The 15565-nt window shown below is 39.1% G+C and overlaps 2 protein-coding genes across 2 annotated transcripts in view; one reads left to right on the forward strand and one right to left on the reverse strand.

The window, feature by feature from the left end:
- The window catches only part of IQCG (IQ motif containing G), a 61099-nt gene extending 59677 nt beyond the window's left edge, over positions 1–1422 (reverse strand). The window contains exons 1-2 of the mRNA XM_036747330.1: positions 1355–1422; positions 112–412 (exon numbers count right to left, since the gene is read on the reverse strand). Coding sequence (XP_036603225.1) covers positions 112–412; positions 1355–1389 — 336 coding nt within the window. The 5' untranslated portion in view covers positions 1390–1422. The remainder of the gene's footprint in view (positions 1–111; positions 413–1354) is intronic.
- Positions 1423–10951: 9529 nt separating this feature from the next.
- On the forward strand, positions 10952–15565 carry RPL35A (ribosomal protein L35a). Its single transcript, XM_036747331.1, has 5 exons — positions 10952–10992; positions 12123–12166; positions 12345–12497; positions 14097–14241; positions 15414–15565. The coding sequence occupies exons 2-5, from the start codon at positions 12156–12158 to the stop codon at positions 15435–15437; spliced, it is 333 nt and encodes a 110-aa protein (XP_036603226.1). The 5' UTR covers positions 10952–10992; positions 12123–12155; the 3' UTR covers positions 15438–15565.

Consider the following 15565-nt stretch of genomic DNA (forward strand, 5'->3'; position numbering starts at 1 on the left):
GTGTGGTTCTTTGAACTAAACTTTAGTAATATGAACTGTGAAAGTCAAAGAAGAAGAAAGGGGAGCAAAAAGCAAGAATAGAAGGTAAACAGTAATCATAGCAATACATACATGGATGTTATCTCTCCTCCTTTCAAATGGACCTGGCATGATATAGCTTAGGATTGAAAGCTGGTCCAGGGTATCCTCCAGAACTGCAGAAATCCTCAGCACATCCAGAAGAGGGAGGGTATCGATTATTTCATGGATGACTGGTAACTCTTCAGGTGGGACTGTGGCATCAGAAACATCAGGAACATGAACACCAGGGGGAGATCCTGTCACCGCCACCACGTGAGGATGCAAAATCTTTGAAGGAATGTATGTTGCCCCCTCTTCCTCCTCCTTCTCCTCCTTTTTCTCTTCCTCCTCCCTGATAGGAATAAGAAAAGTAGATGAGTTAGTCTGAGTAATGTTTGAAGTAAGATATGTTGAAAATGTTACAGAAATGTTTTAAAATTCCCCAAATTTTAGACTTGGTCCAAACTCTAAACACAGGCAAGATGAAACTCAAATTTGATCCAAATGGGGTCCATGTTAGTCATTGATTTGTATGAAGAAGAGAACTAATATATTGTGAGCTGAAGGACAATCTATGGCTTTGTTTGCATATCCTAAAGCAATATTTGGGACAACTCTAATAACAACTCTACTTGGAATGCAAATACCTTTTTTTTAAAAAATGAATTTTATTTATATCTTTTATATCCTTTCTCCTCCACAACCTTAAAAAGCTATCTTTTATAACAAAAGACTTAAAAATATATCAATAAACTTATTTTTCTTTGGGTTTTTTGGTCTATGTTTTCTTTTACAACATGACTAATAAGGAAATGTGTTTTATATGACTACAAATATATAACTTATTATCAAAATGCTTACCCTCTCAATGAGGAGGGTAGGAAGGGAGAGAATATGGAACTCAAAAATTTTAAAAATGAATGTTAAAAATTATCTTTGCATGTAGTTGGGAAAAAGTAAAATGCTAAATAATTTAGAAAAAAGCTTTAAAATCAGTAAAACCAATCAATAAATTGAAAAAATTTGACAATACATGCAATGTTCTATGCCCATGGACCCTTCCCCCTTTCTTTGCAAAAGAGTCAGGAAGAAAAAACATTTACCTTTTAAGACAGATATGTAAACGTCTTTGTCTGTCTTACTATGGATTTGAACCAAACTTCAAAAACTTTACGTTACCCTATCAAATAACAATTTAAGTATATGTATCTGTTGTGCAAAAATGCTTATTAATGTATTACATAAAAACATCTACAACATCTACAAGATTTTAAAACTTGGAATTTGAACTTACTCCTTTATCACTAAGATGTAGTTAGTGTTTTCCATTGGGGCTTCAACTCTTCATAAAAATGTAGTAAGCTGAAATAGAAAAGCAAAATTAAGTTTAGTTTACTAGAGGGATTAAAGGAGTTTAAAATTGTTCTTGCCTATCCAGGAAGATATTATGGTGTCATCAAAAAAGCTTCAGCTTTCCCCCTGAATTAACATATTCTCTCTTTTCACATTGTATAGTGAAATTCCAGAACCAAAAGAATAATGAGAACCGTTCGGTCTACTAACAATTCGACCCAATAAACAAGGCTAAAAGCAAATCAAAATATTCTATAGTTCCTTTCAAAATATCTGTTTTGTTGTTTAGATGGTTTGTCATGAAGCCACAATAAGCCTGTGAGATAGGTAGTAAACAGACTTAGGCTCAGAAAAGTAAAGTGAATGGCCTGTGGTCCCACAGCTTCGGTGTCCCATCTGAGATGCCAAGTCCAAAGCTTCTGCTATCATACCATGTTGCCTCATAGAACATTATAAGTGGAAGGTGTGTCAGAAAATAACTTAGTTCACTCCCTCCAGATGTCCAGGGAGCTTAACTAGGAGGAAATGTGTCTCTTGAAATAAAACCCACTTCCTCAGAAAATATTTTTGTTCTTTTTAAATAAATACAAAGTAAGGAGAAATAAAATAACTACAGAATTTATAAAATATTTAGGAGTCTACTTTCTAAGACACACAAGAACCATACAAATACAACTATAAAACATACTTTACACAGATAAAGACAGACTAAATAAGTGAGGAGATATTAGTTGCTCATATTTGGGCCATACCAATATAGTTAAAATGAGAATACTATCCAAATTAATTTGCTTATTCAGTATCACACCAATCAAACTATCAAAGAATTACTTTAAAGCTAGGGAGAAAAACCCCAGGAAATTTCATCTGGTGGAATAACGAGTCAAGATTCTCAAAGGAAATAACAAGAAATAGTGGGAAGGAAGGGGACCTAGTAGTCCAGATCTTAAACTGTACTACAAAGCAGTAATCATCAAAACTATTTCATATTAAAAATAGAAAAGTCAGGGGAACCGATGCTGCACAATAGATAGAAGGAAAATAACATAGTAACAGTGTTCAGTGAACCCAAAGACCTCAACTTCTGGTCTAAAGGCTCCCTATACAACAAAAACTACTTGGAAATCTAAAAACCATTCTGGAAGTAATTAGGTTGAGACGAACATCTCACATCATATGCCAAGATAATCTTTAAGTAGCTACCTTGCCTAGATACAAAAAGGAGGGAGGGAGAGGAAAGAGAGAGAGGATAAGCATTTATTACCCTCCTATTGGGGGGCCAGGCTCCATGCTAAGCCCTTTACAAACATTATCTCATTTGATCACATCTTAAAGGAGCAAAGAAGAAAATACTTTTTTCAGTGAGGTATAGGAAAAGAAATCATGACAAAACATGGGATTAAAAAGGATCATAGACGAGAAAACAGATCACTTTACATAAAATTGAAAAAAATTTGCACAAAATCAATGCATTCAAAATTAAAAAGGAAATAATAGTTAACTAAGGAAAAATCTTTACAACAAATTTCTCTGATAAAGGTCTGATATTCAGACATGTGAAAAACTGTTTCAAACATATAAGAAAGACAGCCATTCCCCAATAAATAAATGCCCCAAAGAAATGAACAGGTGGTTCTCAAAGGAAAAAAAAATATTTATACTATACAGATAAGGAAAAAAATTCCAAATCACTATTTTGAGAAATGCAAATTGAAATAACTCTGAGGTTCTACTTCACACCTATCATATTGGCAAAGCTGACGTAATAGGAACATGACAGAGGCTACACTAAGACAAACACACTAATGTACTGATGCACTGCCAGTACAATTGGGAGCTGGTCTGGTCATTCTGGTAATTTGGAACTATGACTAAAAAGAGGTCACTAAACTGTACATACCCTTTGACCCAGTGATACCACCAGTAGGCCTACAGCCCCCAAAAGTCAAAAAAATAGAAAAAGGACCCATGTGTACAAAAATATTTATAGTAGATCTTTTTGATGTAGCAAAGAACCAATAATAAAATAGGCAATCGTCAATTGAGGAGTCCCTGAAAAAAATTATATCATTCTGAATGTAATGCAATATAATCATATAAGAAATGAAATTACAAAAGGGATAGTTTTAAAGAAACTTGGTACCACCTCACAACTATCAGACTGGCTAACAGGACAGGAAAAGAACATGACTAACGTTGGAGGGGATGCAGAGAAATAGGTACACTAATGCATTCTGGGTGAAGCTGTGAACTGATCCACCTGAAGGACAATTTGGAACTATGCCCAAAGGGCTATACTATATATCAGTGCATACACACCCTTTGATCCAGCAACTGCTCCACTAGGTCTGTCTCACAGAAATCAAAGAAAAAGAGAAAAGGACCTAAATACACAAAAATATTTATAGCCGCTCTTTCTAGGGTGGCAAAGAGTTGGAAAGTGAGGGGATGTCCATGAAATGGAGAATGGCTGAACAAATTGTAGTATATGATGGTGATAGAATATTACTGTGCTATAAGAAATAATAAAGGGGGATGGTTTCAGAAAAACCTGGGAAGACTTATGTGAACTGATGAAAAGTGAAGTGAACAGAACCAGAACAATGCACATAGTAAGGGCAATATTGTAACTATGATCGACTGTGGAAGACTTAGCTACTCTGATCAAGACAATGATCCATGACATTTCCAAAGGACTCATGATGAAAAAATGCTCCCCACCTCCAGAAAGAGAGAACTGATGAACCAGATCTGAGTGCATGGAATCATAATTTTTTTTTACTTTATTTTTCTTTGCTTCTTTTTTTCTAACATGGCTTACACGGAAATTTGTGTGACTTTACATGTATAATGAGGATTACATTTTTTGCCTTCTCAAAGAGTGGGGAAGGGACTACAGAAAAGGAGAGAATTTGGAACTCAAAATTTAAAAATGAATGCTTAAAAAGAAATTTAAAAAATAAACTTGGGAAGAAGAAGAAATTGAACTGAACCAGAAGATTTTATACTGTTAACAATATCATCAAGAAAAAATAACTCTAAAAGACTTAACTCTGATTAATACAATGACTAATCAATACTCTAGAGGACCAGTGATGAAACATGCTACCCACATCCTGACAGAGTAATTAACTCAATGTACAGAATGAGACATACATTTTTAGACATAGAAAATATATAGATTTCTTTTGCTTCACTACACTTATTTGTAACAAAGATTTTTTTTTCCCCATTGGGGAGGAAAGAGAAGTTAGTAATAGTGTTGCCAAAATAAAAGAAAAGAAAAAGAGTTTCATGAGCATTTTTCAAAAACTCAAAGAAGAGACGCACAGCCAAGTTGGTAGAATGGTAGGAAGCAGCGTGGTCAGATCCCCTCCACAAAACTCCTCCAAACAAATCTAGAAAATGCACCAGACCAAATCCTGATTGGGAAATCCAGGAAAAAAAAAATCACAGTGAGTCATTTGTCCAGCCCAGTTTGGCATAGGGAGACAGACAGGGAGTCTGCTGGGGATGTTCCAGGAGCATGCCCCATGTAAGAATTCCAGCACCCTGGGAGAGGCTGGGCATCAGGGCAAGAAAAGGTCTCAACACATACCAAGAACAACCAGATACATAATGGGGCACTGAGAAAGGGACAGCTGCAATCTCGCAGCTTTGTCACCCGCTACCCACTTCCAGGCCACAGATCCAAAGTGGACTGAGAAGAGAACCTGTAATCAAGGGCAGTTCTCAGTTAGGGAGGTGCTGGCCAGAGTACAAAGAAGTTCAGTTCAAAAGCAAGCAGCAGCAGTGTAGACCCCAGGCTGGATCTCATTGCCAGCATCTATCCCGACCTGCAGAAGAATAACTAGGACAGGAATTCCCAGACCAAAAGGGGGCCTACAATTCTGTCATTCTGAACCGACAGAGCTAAACAAATAAAACATTTTTTAAGAAATTACAGATGAGAACAGAAAGAAACAAACTCTTTGAAAGTTACATAAATATAATGATGCGAGGCAACTCTGAAGGTCTTATGATGAAAAATGCCATCCATCCCCAGAGAAAGAACTGGTGGTGTCTGAATAGAGATTGAAGCATATTTTTTAAGATTATTTTTCTCAAGCTTTTTTTTTCTTGTCTATATCTCTTTTCACAACATGACTATTATGAATATGTTTTACATGAGTACACATGTATAACACACGTGCAATTGCTCAGTGGGGGGGTGGGAGGGTGGAGAGAGGGAGAAAATTTGGAATTCAAAGTTTTAAAAAAGAATGTTAAAAATGTCTTACATGTAACTGGGGGAAACTAAAATACTAAATAAAAGCTTTTAAAAGAAGAAAGTTACACACTGAATTTATTACATTTAAAAAACAAAGCTGTTCATAATAGAGATTCATTCCCCTTTCCTGAGGCAATTCTTTTACTCTCTAAATAAATTCAGGCTAAGAAGAAGCAAATGCTACTAGGTCACATAAAGCCTGGGGCATCATGGCAGGCATTCCCTGAGCTTCTGAAGAATTGGTTTGTGAAACAAAAAGGAGGCTCATTGATTCTCCCTGGAAGTGGAAAAGTGAAGGAGCCATCATCATCATCATCAACATTAGCATTTATACAGTGATTTAAGGTTGTAAGGGATGATTAAAACTTTTGTTTCCACAGAAATCAGGTAATAGATGACTTATGAAACCTAAGGATTCACACATTCACACAAAATAGTGGGGACATCAATTAACATTTCACTCATCAAGATGTGGACACCTGCTTATCAGCGTACCTAAGAGCAAACATTTTATCCTTTGTTCTCTAAATAAACCCAGGAACTGGCTCTCGTGTCAACAATAAGGGCCAGATGAAGCTAAGAGTATTTCTCTGCCAATGGCTATTAAGGATGAGGCCTTTAACCAACATAGATTAGTACTAGATTATCTTCTAGAAGAAGAAGGGGGAAATTGAGAGATATAATGGAGAAATTCGTCTCCATAAATTCAGAATGACAGTCAGCAGAATGGGAGATATAACGGAGGAGTAATGATGGGCCAAGAAGGATCCAACTCGTTTTATCCTGTTTTGAGGCTAGAAGTCAATTAAATAGGGTAAAAGTTAAGTTTTGCTTGGAATACTCATACGCAATAAGGTCATGAATATTAACTTCTCCTCCTCCGGGAGGACTAAAGGTCATGCCATGTATATGGCAGGAGTGGGGAACATATCAAGGGAAAATTTATACTAGGCGTGCCAAGAAGTTGTGCCCCTGGTAGTACCTAGCCAATGGGAAGCAGGGGAGGCACTACGTGGGTGGGCATAGGTATATAGGGCTTTCTTTTGCTTCTATAGGGTGTGTCTATTCTATGAGACACCCATGTAGCATAATAAACTTGGCTTTTAACTTCACCCCTCCCAAGCCTGAAGGAGTTATTTCTCACAAGGTTTACATGTTATCTCAGCTGATGATTAAAGGGTTATCTCCTGGGGTGGAAAGAGAGCAGGATTTGGACCCAGAGGAACTAGCTTCAAACCCTTGTTTGGCTACCACACCTATCCTAATCATTTAACATTTTGGGGGCTTTAGTTTCCTAATCTGTAAAACAGCTAGTCTTGAAAGCGATTTGTAATAGTTGTTCTGGCGTTTGCCCTGATAAAAGAGACAAAAGTCAAGTAGAGAAAATTAAGAGGAGTTTATTTAAAGAAAACACCTAGGCTGAAACACATTGGTGGGAGGGACCAAGCCCATGGATTCAACCCCACCACTTTTCCAAACAACTTTTCATAATAAGGGCACGAGTAAACATCTCCAAAAGGGGATGGCCCAGGCGTCTCAGCTCCTCCTCTATTGCAGTATTTTGGGGAAATAAGATTAGATAGAAGGAGGGGATGGACTGCTCTATGCTAGCTAGCTGGTAATACAGTCATCTCTTCCACATTGTGACTTTCCCCATCAAGGTTTCCATATGTTGCAGGTTGGCATAAGGAATTAAATGGGAATTTGGGGGGAGTTTTGTGGAAGCTGCAGAGGACATATGAAGTCCTGCAGACAGCAGAGAAAAAGTTTAGAAACTCAGAAATACATAAGATGATGTGTAGTATTGCATAATATCAATACATTTTATCTTTTAATACCATAATAACTCAGATTTCTTCTCTGGTATAAAGGAAGGGTCAAAATTTCTTTGTGGATTTTCCAGATTGCCAGGGCGCAGCGCCCCTAACCCTGAGATGTGGAAGGGATGACTGTTCAAAAGACAAGGAAATGTACTAGCGTTATCTCGGAGAGGAATGCACAATCCAGGTAGATACTGATTTCTAAAAATGGGGTCGAAATGCATGCAGCTGCCCTTTCCTACCTTGGGTTGGCACACACTGTAGCCACCCTATAAGAGGGCTGGTGTGTACACCTAGGAAAGGGGGATGGGAGAGTGTGAGTTCACTCTGTAGTGGCAATTCTACACAGAACTATCACCAGAAGTCACTAATTGGTGCATGCTCTATGACCCAGGAATACTGAAGTGTCATCAAAGCCATGATGGGGGAAGTAACTCCTGTGTAGGAGTCAGCCATTCCCATCATCTGCCACATACAGGGGATGGCCCAGGTGTCTCAGCTCCTCCTCTATTGCAGTATACAGGGAAGGCTGAGCAGGCACTCTGAAGAGAGAGATAAGCAATGCCAGGCAAGTCAAACTATCACCATCACTTTGACCACCAGGTAACCTTAGACCTTGATGGAAATAGCTCAGGAACCTAAACCTAAGAGTCTTGGCAAAGTAGTGCCCCGCCCCCCCACCCCCTCCCCAAACCACCAGACTTGCTTCCAATCCAACCATCACTGAAGGGAGAAATCATTGTAGACAGGGGGCCACCTTCCTCATCACCACCAGCAACTGCTAACTGCCACCAATAGGTACAAGTGCCCTGAGCATGGCAGCACCCCACCCCACCCCAACCTCCAAGACCATGGCTAACTCTCGCAGCGATCATAGGACCACTAATGCTGCTTCCAATACAGCTCCCTGAGCCATCACTGGAGAGAACTCCAGAAGGGATAAGGGGCCAGGCATCCCCACCAGCTGCCACTCACAAGGCAGGCAAGCCAGCCTAGCTAAAGCAGCAAGAGACTCTGAGGGGGAAACAGGAAGCAACATGTGCCAGGCAAATCAGACCATGACCACAGCTACCTTGACCACATCGCCTCAGACTCAGATGGAGACAGCTCAGTACGCCGAACCCAACAACTCTGGCAGTAACAGTGCTCCCAATCAAATGTCCTTGGCCAATCATATTCCATGGGGAAGAAACTCCTGTGGAGAGGTAGCCTGGCAATTGCTCCATCAAGTGCTATGACCACAGCTACTGATGACTCAGAAAAGAAAAATTTTTCCACCAGTCTTTGGCACAGTCAAATGGTTCAGCATCAGAAAACAATATGGCTTTATCATTGGACATAACATTAAGGAAGATAGTTTATCGTCTATTTAACAGCTGTACTCTAAGAACCATGAGATCTTCCAATTTGACTTGCAGCTAAAACTTGCTCCTTGAGAGCAGACTGTCTCGCTTTTCTATCAGTATCCCCAGAGCCCAGCACAGTGTTTTGCACATGGTAAGCTTTTAATACAGGCTTTATCCATCCATTCATTCAAACTACTGGTGGGCTGACAAAAAAGATTAAATAATGAGGTTAAAAAATGAAAAGGACTCATATACACATATTTATAGCAGCTCGGCAAAGAACTGAAAACTCATGGGATACCCGTGAATTAGGGGATGGCTAAACAAATTATGGTAAATAAATGTGATGGAATACTATTGTGCACTTTTTTTTTTGCTGTTCAGTCATTTCTAAATCTTCCCCATTTGAAGTTTTCTTGACAAAGCTACTGGAGTGGTTTGCCATTTCTTTCTCTAGCTCATTTTACTTTACAGATGAAGAAACTGAGGCAAATAGGGTTAAATGACTTGCTTAGGGTCACTCAGTGTCTGTCTGAGGCTGAATTTGAACTCCGGTCTTCCTGATTCCAAGCCCTTCACTCTGCCCACTGCACCATCTAGCAGCCCTACTGTTGAGCTCTAAAAATGTCGAAAGGAACAATTTTAGAGAAACCCGGAAGGATTTGTATGAATTGGTGCAGAGAGAAGTGAGTAGAACAAGAACAGCAATGTATAAAACAAAAACATCCATAAAAACAGCTTTGAAAGAATTAAACACTGATAATACAATGACTTGCCACAGAGAAATGATGGATCATGGTTGCACATTAAAATACATTTTTGGACATGGCTACTGCCGTACTTTGTTTTGTCTGACTATACATATTTGTTAACAAGAGTTTTTTCTTTTTTCAGTGGGGGAGGGGAGAGGTTCAAGAGAAAATAAAAAAAATTAATTGGAAAAAATTAAATTATTTTTAATGAGCAGATCGGCTAAATCTGGGGAAGTGCAGGAGAAAATTTTTTTGCTAATAAAAAAAATTTTAAACTGGTCTAGACCAGGAATTCTTCACCTGGAGGAGTGGTCCATGAACTTTTTTCACAAATATTTTTACACTATATTTCAATATAATTGATTTCTTTTATAATCCTGGAGTCAGCTAGCATTGGACTCGGAGTGAAGAAGTCTGAGAGTGAATCCAACCTCAGACGCTAGTTGTGTGGCCCTGGGCAATCCACTTAACCTCCATCTGCCTCAGTTTCTTCAATAGTAAAACGGAGTTAATAGCACCTCCTTCCTAGGGTGGTTGTGAAGATCAAATGAGAGAATGTGTAAGGCACTTAGTGCCTAGCACACAGTAGGCGCCTAACAAACGTTTGTTCCCTTCTTGCTTTTGTAATCCTATTTTATTTTATGCATTTAAAAACATTATTCTGGGGAAAGGGGTCCACAGGCTTCACCGGACTTCCCAAGGACTTCCAGGACACACACAAAAATGGTTAAGAACCCTTCCTCTAGAATCTAGATGGTCCCTATTGTGCTATTTAGCAAATAGGGAAATTTTCTTCCCGTGGCCCGGGGGGCAATGGAAAGTGCAGAGGTGTGGGGGTTGGGGATGGAAAGAGAGGTGCCCGCCCGCCAGCCTGTGGAGGCGGCACTCAATTCCTGAGCAAGCAAGGAGCGAGCCTAGCAACTCCCCATGAGATCCCGAATCAAAACTTGAGTGCCGGAAAAGGGACGGAAAGTTGCTCTCCCATACCCTGCCGGCAGCCCAAAGCCTCCATCCCCACCTCTTTCCAGCGAGCGCCCAAGATAGCGGTAACTTACTGGCCCGCGGTTCCCCTGGCAACTGCACGCTTCCGAAGGGGCTTCTTTTGCTCGTCTTTTAGTCGTCTAAAGATATGCCTCCTTTACAATCCAAGCGTTGTACATCATATAAGGAAAAGCGGCAGGATTTTAATGTAACATCTGTGGCTGTGTTCCTTGAAGTTATTTGTTTCTTTTCAGAAGGTAGGATTTTGGATTTTAGGGTTTTTTAACAGTGGTTCTTCTGGCTATTTTGGAGGGCACCTGAAATGGGAGGCGGGGCGGAAGAGTGTATATCCCACAAGGCAGCACGGAAGGGCCCGTTCTTCCTTTTTCCTCCATCTTGGAGTCTGAGAGGTGAGTGTGTTTGTGCTCCTGTCTCGTCGTTCGAGTTAAATAACTTGGAGGGGGTTATGCCGGCCACCCAACTGCTTACGAGTGCTGGCCGGCCGCCGGCCCAGCTTATAATCACGATGGTTCCCAGTGTGGAAGGCTAGGGGATGGCAGAGATACTGGGTGGATGGTGGAAGGCCCGCCGGCCGCCCGGGGAAAGGGCTTTTTCCAGCAGCGAGCGAGTTCCGGGGCTGTCGGGATAACAGTTTTGCAGCGTCTCCGGCCTTGGGCCTGACTTTTAGGGCACGTTGGGCCGAGTCTTCATCCCCAGCGCCGGCTGCTGCGCTTTATTCGAAGTTATGCTTTTTCTTTCGAAGGTTTGCTCGTTCCCTCATCCCTCCCAGCACTGAAGCATTTATTAAGCGCGGACTACGTGCCCAGCACTGCTAAGTTTCTAGGAATGTTAAGGAAAAAAAAAAGACAAAAGCAAAAAACTGCCGATCTCTAAGAGCTTAACTTTGTCCTGGGAGAAAAATTACACGTATACACAGTAGTCAATTCGAATGCAGAACATATACAAAATGATGTTGCTAGGGAGGAAATGCAAACAGATAAAATTCAGGAATGGCCTTCATATAGGAATAGTCGCTGGAACTGAGCCTTGAATGTAGCTACCGTATTCCAAAGAATGTAAGTGAAAGAGTATTCCAGGCACGAGGAAAAGCCATGATCAGAAGGAATGGTCTGTATCTTAAATAGGCCGATCTGGTCACACATCTGTGCTTTTGTGGAATGGAGAAGGGTTTAATGCTATTACCCCCCTGCATACTTTATACAATTTCCTTTCCACCTTTTTAGCTTTAGCTGCTAGCTTTATAGCTCCTCCTCACCACCCTTTTTGGTTTTTCCTTTGATTAACGCTAAGGGCGTTTATGTGTTCATGCTGTATATTTGTTGTATCTGGCAAATTCTCATGTCTTTTTAAGTGTAGTTGAGATGTATGTGCAGTGAATACATCCATCAATAGACATCTGGGAGGATTTGGTAATATTTTTTACCCCCATTGAAACAAGGCCAGAAAAAATCCGTTAAGGTTTTAAATAATGTATAGCATCATATTGCAATCATTTAAACTGAGTATCTCTTGGTTTAAGGCTTGGTGGAAACAGGACTTCTAGAACAGCAAAATGTCTGGAAGGTAAGAAAGTGTATTTCACTATCTTATTCTTTATTTTCTCTCATATTGTTTTCTCCAAGATTTTCTATATTCTATTCTTAATGGTAAAATCAATATAGATGAAGATATTTTTAGTAGGCTTCATGCGTCATAAACTTCACAAATGACAACGGTTATCTTTGTGATTTCTACGTCTTAGACTGTGGTCCAAGGCCATTTTTGCCGGCTACAAACGAGGCCTACGAAACCAGAGGGAACATACAGCTCTTCTGAAAATTGAAGGAGTCTATGCTCGGGATGAAACTGAATTCTATTTGGGCAAGAGATGTGCTTATGTATACAAAGCCAAAAAGTAAGTGCTTTTTTTGGGACTGGCTCTCAAGGATAATAGAGAATTTAAATACAGATATTTAATTTTAGGGAAGGGTAAATAAGACATTTGTGCCACTATGTTCAGTATACAGATAGATTCCTATCAGTGTGAATGTGAAACAAAAGAATATAAATATTGTTGGATCTACACTAGTACCTCAGGGATTATGATGTCAGTCAATAAATATTCAAGTGCACACTATATAACAACTGTGGTGCTAAGTAAAAAGAAAGGCAAAAGACAGCCCTTCCTCTCATGGAACTCAGTCTAATGAGGGAGGAAAGTGAGGGGACAGGTTTTGAAAAGCTCGCACGCCGAACAGGATTTTTTTTTTTTCATTTGATCCTGGAATTGATAGGGAATCACTGGAGTTTATTCAGTAGAAGGACTGATGTGGTTAGACCTGCATTTTTGGAAGATCACTGACAGCTGGATGAAGGATGGAAAGGAACAGGGAGACAAACTGAGAGACTTAACTTCAGGGAAAAAAAGGGGGCATCTGCAAGAGGTGTTAAGCAGTCAGCAGGAATTGGCGATAGATTGGATATGGGGGGAAGAGGGCAGTGAGAAAGAATGAGAAATTGAAGGTGACACCTGTATTTGAGAATCAGCAACAGAAATACTCGAATCCAGGGAGCTAATGAGATCATCAAATGAAATAGTATAGAGGGAGGGCCAAGGACAAAGCCCTGTAGGACGCTCACAATTTAGTAGTCATTATCTTATGAAGATCAGTAATTAGACTGAGAAATGGTCAGATAGTTAGGAGAACCAAGAGCGTAGTATAATGGTAGGTACTTAATAAATGTTTAATAATTAGTGACAGGTCAAGAAGGATAAATATTGAGAAACAGTCATTAAATTTGGTGATTAAGATGTTATTGGTAACTTTAGATTGATTGGTTTCTGTTGAATAATGAGGTCTGAAGCCATTCTTAAATCTGAAGGTTCCTGAATACAGCCCCTTAAATCAGTAGGATATAGCCAGAATGAGGGTTTTTTTTTTAAATATTTCCCCCCAGTTACATGTAAAAAAAAATTTCAACATTTTTAAAAATTTTGAGTTCCAAGTTCTCTCCTTTCTCTTTTACCTTCCCCTCCCTGAGACAGTTGGTTAGCAATCTGATACAGGTCATACATTAGTTAGTCATTTTGTAGATGAAAACTTGAACCAAAAAGAAAGTTAAAAAATAGTTTGCTTCAATCTGCATTCAAACTGCCATTGGTTTTTTGTCGGGAGGTGGTTAGCATTTTTCATTATGAGTCCTTTGGTTGTCTGACCATTGTGTTGCTGAGAACAGTTAAGTCATTTAGAGTTGTTCATTGCACGATATCGCTGTTACTGTGTGCACCTGCTCACTTCACTCTGTATCGTTGCTACGATGAGTTTAAATTGCATGTGGGAACTAAATTGAGGTTTGGAAATGTTTCCATTGGAATGGTAGCTTTGGGAATGGAATAGTTTTCCTAACTTATAATTTGAGATGATCTACTTGTACAAAGGTTGCTTTGAGCTTCCTTGAGCGTTATTATTTGTGATTTTATTGGTTAAGATTCTGGGTATTTTTTCTCTATCAGCAACACAGTGACTCCTGGTGGGAAACCAAACAGAACAAGAGTTATCTGGGGAAAAGTTACTCGGGCTCATGGAAATAGCGGAATGGTTCGGGCCAAATTCAGAAGCAATCTTCCTGCCAAGGCCATTGGACACAGGATCCGAGTGGTGAGTAATTCAAATGAACAAAGCATCCTTCTGTGGTCACACATCTCTTGTTAGGCACCTAGAAGATGTAGTCTGTAATAAAGTGCTGGACCTGGAATCAGGAAGACCTGAGTTCAAGTCCTAATTGAATTAAGTTGTTGGTGGTAAAGATCTGAACTTATGTTAAAAATTAGGGTGGGTCATAGAAATAGCCTTGGTATTCTTAGAAGTTATGATTTTCTGAAAAGAAATCTACCCAAATTCAAGAATTATCCCTGCCATGTATAGAAAAACAATTCAGGATTAGAAATGCTCATGCTTTTTGTTAGGCAGTTTATATACAGTACCTGCGCTTAATTACTTACATGTTTGTTTTAAATTTGCCTTTTCTCACTAGCCCCTCAACCTCCAAATGATTTCTTGGGGAATTTTACAGATTTTGTTTGGACTAATCAGCTTAGAATGAGAGGACACCAAAACAAGGCTCATAATTTAGCTCAAAACAGACAGGGAGGTTTTTCATGATGTATTTTGGTTCATGCAGGGATACAACAATTTGCAACATGCTTCTAAGTCACCAATAGCATCTGATCATTAAATGAATCCTTAATCATATCTGTTCTGGGTATACTGCCAATCATAATTTGTAATAAGTTTATTTATGTACTGTTATTCTACGAATGTTCCTGTAGAAGTCAAATCTTACCGTCTTCAGATGAAATTATTATAGTAGAATGTATAATATGCATAGCTCTATTTGCCCTATCAAATGCTACTCTATTAGAATGGGCTATGTATTAAGTTGGTCTCAGTCTGCCCCTATACTAAGGGCATTATGACTCTGGACAAGTTATTTACTCTCTCAGCTTCTCTTCCCTCGTTTGTAAAAAGGAAATGATAAATTTCTGTCCAGCCTCATCGGGTTGTTAATAATTATTAAGAGAGAAAGTAAACTGTGTGCACTGAACGTGCTTTTTGTAGGAAATGTTAAAAACCAGCAGTTTACCCCTTCTGTGTACAGTGATGCACACTTATTGATATATGGGTAAAATGGGATTTTTTGTTACTTTATGGCCTTTTTATAAGGCCTCTTTTGCTTGCCAAAAAAGTGATTTGTTAGTTCCTATATCCCTTTGAAAGATAAGATTAAGTATATTTATTACTCATCTCTTGCCTATTTTTTTTCCTTCCAGATGCTCTATCCCTCAAGAATCTAGAATATGAAAACTGATTAAATAAAATTACGCATTTTTTGCAAAGGTATATTTTGTTTTGAATGCCTTTTTCCTATTCATGATCTGTTTGTTGGTGGTTTTTTAAATAAATAATTATCTCTTTTATATCA

This window comes from Trichosurus vulpecula, chromosome 2, assembly GCF_011100635.1.
Source record: "Trichosurus vulpecula isolate mTriVul1 chromosome 2, mTriVul1.pri, whole genome shotgun sequence".
NCBI classification, from domain to species: Eukaryota; Metazoa; Chordata; class Mammalia; order Diprotodontia; family Phalangeridae; genus Trichosurus; species Trichosurus vulpecula.

Bases quoted from the DNA above. Each gene is read 5' to 3' on its own strand.
- RPL35A (XM_036747331.1), top strand. The intron at 12,498-14,096 runs GTAAGTGCTTTT...TTTCTCTATCAG, and splicing joins TATGTATACAAAGCCAAAAA to CAACACAGTGACTCCTGGTG. The intron at 14,242-15,413 runs GTGAGTAATTCA...TTTTCCTTCCAG, and splicing joins TTGGACACAGGATCCGAGTG to ATGCTCTATCCCTCAAGAAT.